At 57.0% G+C, this 7,576-nt stretch overlaps 1 protein-coding gene across 1 annotated transcript; it reads left to right on the top strand.

Annotated features, from left to right (window-relative positions):
- Positions 1-1,360: 1,360 nt before the first annotated feature.
- TSPAN1 (tetraspanin 1) lies at positions 1,361-7,269 on the top strand (the record flags this gene model as incomplete). Its single annotated transcript, XM_044684568.1, has 4 exons — positions 1,361-1,482; positions 1,588-1,652; positions 6,733-6,939; positions 7,195-7,269. Coding segments are annotated over exons 2-4 (339 nt in total), but the record flags the coding sequence as incomplete, so codon positions are not given.
- Between the last annotated feature and the right edge of the window lie 307 nt (positions 7,270-7,576).

Below are 7,576 nucleotides of genomic sequence, written 5' to 3' on the forward strand. Positions count from 1 at the left end.
GGGTAGAAGGAAAGGAGCAAGAGATGAAGGAAGGAAGGAGGGAGGGAAGAAGGAAAGGAGCAAGAGATGAAGGAAGGAAGGAGGGAGGGAGGAAGGAAGGGAAGGGAGGAAGGACTTAAGGGTCTACTGAACTCCAGGAGCTGTGCTAAGTACTTTACAGATAATACCTGATTTAATCTTGGGAACAGCCCTGAGAAATAGATGCTAGTATCCCCATTGCACAATTGAGGAAACCGAGGCAGGCAGAGGTTAAGTGATTTGCCCAGGGTTGCATGGTTAGCAAATGTCTGGGGAGTGGGAACGGGCTTCTTGTAGAAGATGAGACTTCAGTTGAGACTTGAAGAAAGCGAGGGAAGCCAAGAGATGGAGATGAGAGCCGAGGGCCCTCCAGACACCGCGACAGCCAGGGCGATGCTCGAAGTCCGGAGATGGGGTGGTTTGGGGGAAGAGGGCGGCGGCGGGAGGGTGGGAGGGTGGACTGTAAGAAGGCTGGAGGGATGGGGCGGGTGATGAAGAGCTCGGAACAAAGGACTTTATATTTGCTCCGAGGGGTCACGGGGCCACTGGGATTTTAGGAGTGGATGCCGCAGGGGGAGAGAATGGAGGCCGAAAGCCCTACCCACAGATCATTGCAATAGCCCAGGAGTCAGGTGACAGAAAGGGGGAAGGGGTTTAGGAGATCGGTTCCGAAGGGAGACTCGCGTGGAGGGTGTGGGGATTTTGAGAGGGCTGCCCAGGTAATGGGTGTCTGGAGGTGTCGGGGGCGCGGGTCTGTGAGTCTAGGTGTGGCGTGTCACTGAGTGTATCCGCGGGGACGAGGGACCAGTGTCCATGTATGTATGTGTCTCCAGAAGCCCTGGCAGTCTCTCCTGGAGTCTCTGGGTGGGGTTTCAATGGAGATCAGCAATTCACCCCTGCCTAGTTCTCCCTGTGTGACCTTAAGCACTTCGTCCCACTTTCCTGCTCCCAATAGCGGAAATTCTCTCCAGCTAGGCCATCCAGCTAGAAAGGGACCGGGACTCCCAGGACTCAGAGCTGAGAGGGACTGGGGCAGTCATGTACCCAGACTTTTTTCCATCAAGAGAAACTGAGGAAACCGGAAGAGGAGAAGCAGCACCCAGCTTCTGTGAGCCTCTAGCCTGCCCACGCCCGCCCTCAGTCTCCCCCTCCAAGCAATGGGTCCGTCCCTGAATAGGGCCAATTGTCGGGGCTAGCCTTAAGAGCACGCCCTNCTGCAGGGGGCAGCAGGGGTCTGGGCCCAAGGTCGGCCTAGGGGGAGGGGGGGCGGGCCGGGGTGGGTCTGGGCGGAGCGCATTAAAAGGCGGTCCTGGGCGCGGGGTTGCTCAGGTGAGACGCGGCGGCCCAGAGATCAGATCCCTAGTACCTCTGCGCTCTGTCCCTCGAGGCGTCGGTCTGACCCCCCAGTCCCGGTGCCCTTGCCTGTTCCTGCTCCAGCTGCAGCCCCCCGGGGGCCCTGACCAGGTGCGGGAGGGCAGAGGAGGGGGGCAGCTACTGGAGCTGGGGCGGGGGCTGATCTGGGAAGGAAGGGCCGCCCCCCTGACTGTGTGTCCCTGGCTCTATCCCCAGGAGCCAAGATGAGCTGTTTTACCTTCCTGAAGGTCATCATGATCATCTTCAACTTTCTCATCTTCGTAAGTCCTGAGGGCTATGGGAAGGGGAGGGTCCTTGGGTGACGAGAGCCGCGGGGGAAAGGGGAACTGGACTCATTCCACGCCCTCCCCCCCTCGGGGGGCTGTGGCCCTCCGCTGGCCTCTGGGGCAGGAGATATGGGGGAGAAGAAGGAAAGATGGGCTGAAGGGGGAAACCCAAGTTGGGCTGCCTGGCCGGCTTCCCGCCTAGGGGCAAGAGCCACGGAATCCCAGGATCCCGTTCTTAGAGCTAGAGGGTCTGGGGGGACCTCTGAGATCAGGGAATCTGATCAGGGAAGAGAGCTTCGGACTTTGGAGTTGGGAAAGGGACCCGGGGGCAAATTCTTGCTCTAACCTATTCTAACGGGAGCGAAACCCTCAATTAACTCCTCAGTAAAATGGGGCTTATTAAACTTGTACAGTCCGGCCCCACCCCCATCTCTAAAGCAAAGGGATCGATGAGTCACCATTAATGGGGAAACCGACCCACCTGAGGGGAGACACTTTCCTAGAGAGTCAGATGAAGGCTTGTGCAGCCCCTTGGGCTCTCCGGAAGGGCAAAGGAGGGGAAGAGGCCGGATTCCGTGGCTGCCCTGGGACCTCCCCCCAGAGCCTTGTCTCCTCCGCCCCTCTCCCTTCCCCCCCTTCCTTTGGAGCCCAGGAGGATAAAGCTGAGCCCTGCCCTCCCTGTGGAGCTGGAGCAGAAAAGGGAAAGGACACATCCTGGAAGGAGTTGTGGGGAGAACCGTGGAGCTGAGCTGTGCCACTAGAGTTAGGCTAAAGAGAAGAAAGGCAAGCTGGGAGTAGATTGTTGAGGACCTTGAATGCCCCAGTCATTAGAACAGGTTTGATCCATTAGCCCCTAATATCCACCTCCCCAACACGCACAAGGTCTCTGAGCCAAACTTAGTTTGGCCAGAGTAGGAAGAATGGACTGTAGGGAATGGTGCAGGCAAGAGGTGATGCAGGGGGAGAAAAGCTGATCACAAGATCCTAGAAGTATTGGGGAGAGAGAAGGGAAGCCTCCTCTATGAGATAGTGAGTTCCCCGTGACAAAAAAAATTTGAGAGCAGAGGACACCCTATCCTCACTCCTAGCTGCTGGTACTGCTCAGATGATTGCTATGGCAGGAAGGGGGCTGCATTTCTGAGATGTTTGCTCTTCCCCATTCCTTGGAGGACCTTGGCATCTAATTGGATGTAGTGGGCAAGAAAGAGAGAAGAATCAGGACATCCTGGAGCCTAGGGAAGGAGAGCAGCCCTGGCCTCTGGGACAAGGGCTGAATTTAGAGGAGAGATGATGATGATGATGATGAACGAGCTACTTTCCTCTTTTGGCCCCCCTTGGGTCTGAGGTATGGGCACAATAACTAAGTGGAAGTGTGCTGTGGTACCAAAAAAAAAAAAAAAAAAAACAACCAACAACCAAAACCAAACTTCTGCATCAGGGGACCTGGGTCCGAATCCTGCTTCTGTTATATATTGCCCATATGGTCAAGTCTCTTTGGGCCTCAGTCTCCCTTATATATAAAATGGAGGCTTTGCCCTGGGTTAAGTGGCTTGCCCAGGGTCCTACAACTAAGAAGTATTTGAGACCAGATTTGAACCCAGGATAGTTGATCTGTCTTTCAATCCACTGAGCCCCCTTAGCTGTCCCCTGGTATCATAGATCTTCAGCTAGAAGAGATCAAAAAGACCATTGAGTCTATCCCCTTCATTTTATAGTTAAATGAAACTGAGGCCTAGAAGTTTAAATGATTTGCTCATGGTCACAGAGGGATTCGAACCCAGATCTTCTGCCTCAGTATTCAGCCTTCTTTCCTCTGCCTCAGTTCATGAAGAAACATAGAGGGTGAAGAAAAAAGGGTCTAGGAGAGTCTTGGGGTATGTGCCCAAACAGAGAGTCAACATGAAGAGTCAGCCAAGGAGACTAAGAAGAAAGTGTCAGACAGGTTGGAGGAGAACCAGGAGAGAGAAAAAAGTATCTCAGGACAAAAGTGTCCAAAAGGAGAGGATAGTCCAACCAAGTCCAGAAATGGAGAGGTCCAACAGAACAAGAAATACAAAAAGGTCCGGGTATGTCTGTGTAGGGAGAGAGGTGCTGGGAGCTTGAGGGGGTGTTAGGGTGAAGGGGAGATCAGAGAATGTTTGGGGAGCCCTGAGGAGCGCGGGGAATGAGACAGAGGAGTAGAGGGGGTCGGGGCACGAGCAGCAGACAAGAGAAGGGCCACTTTATCCTCAGAGATGGAAGGAAAGGACCAAGGAGGATTCTGGAAGCTTGAAGGTGGATCAGGAGAACTAGAAAAGAATGGATCCCACAAAGGGGCAGCTAGGCAGCAGCTCAGCGGACTGAGACTCAGGTCTAGAGTCAAAGGTTCCTGGGTCCAAATCTGGCTTTAGACACTTCCTAGCTGTGTGATCCTGAGCAAGTCACTTAACCCTAGATGCCCAGCTCTTACTGTTCTTCTCTGCCTCGGAACCGACACTTAGTATTGATTCTAAATAGAGGTAAAGGTTTAAAAAGAAAAACCCAAGGATGGCTCACCCAGGAGGAAGAGAGGCAAGGCTTTGCCCTGTCCGTCCCAAAAGAGGAGCCCGCTGGAGAGGCTGTGCAGCCCCGGGAGAGCTGCAGAAAGACCTTGGAGGATGAGGATGGAGGAAAGGCTGTCCTAAGCTTGGAGGGAGAAAGCTGAGCCTGAGAGGGCAGCAGGAAGTAGAAGGCAGCCTACAGGAGTTGGGGGGTGGCACGAGGTAAAGAGGAAGACGCCGGCAGGCTATCAGGAATGATGAGGAATGGAGGAGGGTGGGAGCAGCCTTCTCAGGCTCCGGGAGGAAGAAAAGGGGTCAGACCGTCTGCCCTCCTCCAGTGCCTGGGTGTCTTCTGGACTGGACACAACACCGTTGGCCCAAGGCAAGGCCCCTCTCTGGGGTCACAGGGCCCCCAAGACTCCCGCGTTGGCCAGGGCTGGTGCTGATGTGTGAGGGCTCAGCTGAGTGGGGAAGCCGGGGATCAGGCCAGCTTTCTGTTTCTGTAACTCACTGAAGTCCTGTAAGGCAGGCAGGTGTTATTGTCCCCATTTTACAGATGAGGAAGCAGAGGGACCCTGGTAGAAAGTAGCAGAGCCTGGATTCGAATCTAGGTCTTCTACTTCCCACTTTAGCGTGTTCACCTGGCCAGCTGGACTGGTACACTTGTGACCGTGACCTTGTCAGGCGGTGTTAGGGGAGAGGAGGCTCAGGCGGCGGGGTATGGGGAGCCAGAGCCAGGTAATGAGGCAGCTGTGCTCCCCTGGCAGGCAAGGCAGGCACTGTAGGAATGTGGGCGAGGGGCTTCGGGAGGCGGGTGGCTGCCCCTGCTTGGCAGGCGTTTGGGCCCTACGGGAAGGTCAGGAATGGAGCAGGGCCCCTCTGGGGTTCTGGCCCAGCCAGGGTTAAAAGCAGATCCGGTTTGCCCTCGGAGCCAGAGGGGAAGAACAGGATTCCGGGCTCCCTTGAAACCTGACCTCTGTGCCTTTCGGTTCTTTTCTTTCTCAGACAAATATATCGTAATCCAGCTCAGGGCCCACCCAGCTAGCGCCCAGCAAACTTCCTCTTGTCACCAGCTCAGATCCCCAGAACGTCCTTCCCAGCTCCGAGCCTGGGTGATGGGTGGCCCTCCGTTTCCCCAGCTACTGGGGGATGGGGGGGACCCTCCAGCCCAGGGTGCCAGCTGCATCCCTAAGGTGCCAATCTGGGCTTGGGTGTGCCGGGAAAAGGGAAAGCCTGGACTCGGCCATTGTACGGTCTTGGGCCCGTCCCTTCCTCTCTCGGTCTCTGCGTCACAGAGTCCTCAGGTGAAGGTCCTGGGAGACGCCCAGCCCCCTCCCTCACTGCACAGAAGTAGAAACTGAGGCCCAGAGAGGAAAGAGAGTGACCCGAGGCTTCCCCGTGGACAGAGCTTGACCCGGGGCTCTTCCCACTTCTTGAGACAGCCGCTTAACCTCAGTTTACTCACCTGTAAAATGGAGATAATCGCTGCTGCATTCCGTACTTGGTTATTTGGAGCCAAGTGAACCCTGGAGAATTCCAGCAAGGGTAGAGATGGGTCCTGAAGTCCTGTCTTCTGACCCCAGGCCCGCCGGCTCACTAGTGCCCTGAGGGTGCACCGGGGAAGCCTGAACTCTGTCTCCAGCCCTCCCAGCGTGGAGAGTTTAGTAGTCTCTGATGCTCTCCTTTGGACTGGCTCGAATTTGGGTCTTAGCTTATGAGGCAGCCCCGAATGGCGCGTGGAGTGAGGAGATGGCTCAGGGCGCTGGTCCGATCCAGGCCACACGGGTCAGGGGGGTCACCCAACAGAGCTGGAAATATTCGGCCCAGAGAGTAGGGGGGACACGGGGGTGATATCATGGCCAAATATTGGAAGAACTGTGCCGTGGTGGGAAGAGAGACCAGCCCGCTGGAGCCGTGGAGGGAAGCTGCAGAGGCTCAGAGGATGGCTGTTAAGAAGAACTTCTTAACCCAAGAACTCACCCAGACTGGAACGGGCTGACGCAGGTGGTGAGCTCCCCTTCACTGGGGAGGTTTGTTAAGGTTAGGGGAGATCAGAGAATGTTTGTGGGCAGCCCTAAGGAGCAAGAGGGGGTCAGGGGTGGAAGCAGCAGACGAGAAGAGCCGCCTAACCCTCTGAGGTATCCGAGGCTGGACGCCCACTGGTGAGGGCCGCTTCTTCCGGTGGCCAGGCGGTGCCCACAGCTCAGGGACGCAGTGATTCTGTGGGGCCAGACAGGGTTGGGAAGAGGAGTCCTGAGCACGTCATTTCATCGCTGCCTGCCTCGGTTTCCTCAACTGTAAAACAGAGATAATAATGCTGCCTGCCCCTAGGGTTGTGACGAGCATCGAATGAGAGGTTTGTAGGGTGCTGCGCACAGTGTCCGGCCCGGAGCAGGCTCGGCATCGATGTGAGCGGGCCGAAGCTTAGCTGGGCTCGGCGGCCCGGCTCCCCCCTCAGTCTCGGTCCGGAGTTTCTAGGTTTCTGGGGCCCGGAGGACGCTCGAGAAGCCTCCCTCCCTGCCCTAGCCTTCACTCCGGCCCCTTTCTGCCTCCAGCTCTGCGGCGCAGCCCTGCTGGGAGTGGGAATCTGGGTGTCTGTGGACGGCCCCTCCTTCCTGAAGATCTTCGGCCCCGTGTCGGCCAGCGCCATGCAGTTTGTCAACGTGGGCTACTTCCTGATCGCGGCGGGCTGTGCCCTGCTGGTGCTCGGCTTCCTGGGTTGCTACGGGGCCCAGAAGGAGAGTAAATGCCTCCTGTTGATGGTAAGGACCCCCCAGCCCCAGCCCCAGAGGATGCCGCCCTTCCCTGACCCATGGCCCAAGACCCCCCTGGCCCTACTTACACACCCGAGACTTGCCCCAGACCCAGGGGCCGTCGGGGCTGGCCGGGGACATTCCCTCTCGGGGGGCAGGGTGGGAAGAGTGCCCCTTGTTGGCCCTGGGAGTGGGCATCGGTCCAGGCTTTGTGCCGGGTCCCCAGACTCACCCAGACCTTCCCCTCCCTCTCTGCTTCCCCAGTTTTTCTCCATCCTCCTCATAATATTCATCGCCGAGATAGCCGCTGCTGTGGTGGCCCTGGTCTACACCTCAATGGTGAGTCGGGGTGGGAAGGAGGGATGGGGGGCTCCGTGGGGGCAGCACAGACTCTGAAAGAGGACAGAAAGGGGCCTTGCTGGACATCCAGGCCAACCTCTCTACGTAGAAGCCGAGCCCCAAAGTGGGGTTGGGATGCGGGGCCTCCGGCTAACAAGCAGCAGAGCTTAATTTGAACTCAGATCCTTCGGCTCTCTCCAGGGCTCTCTGCCGCCCCACCAGGCAGGTGGGCTCTGAAGGTCCAAAGGGATGGGAGGACCCAGCCTGGATCGGACAAGGCTCAAAGAACTCCGCGTGTGTAGTTAGA

Source organism: Gracilinanus agilis, unplaced genomic scaffold (assembly GCF_016433145.1).
Source record: "Gracilinanus agilis isolate LMUSP501 unplaced genomic scaffold, AgileGrace unplaced_scaffold52917, whole genome shotgun sequence".
In the NCBI taxonomy this organism is placed as follows: Eukaryota; Metazoa; Chordata; class Mammalia; order Didelphimorphia; family Didelphidae; genus Gracilinanus; species Gracilinanus agilis.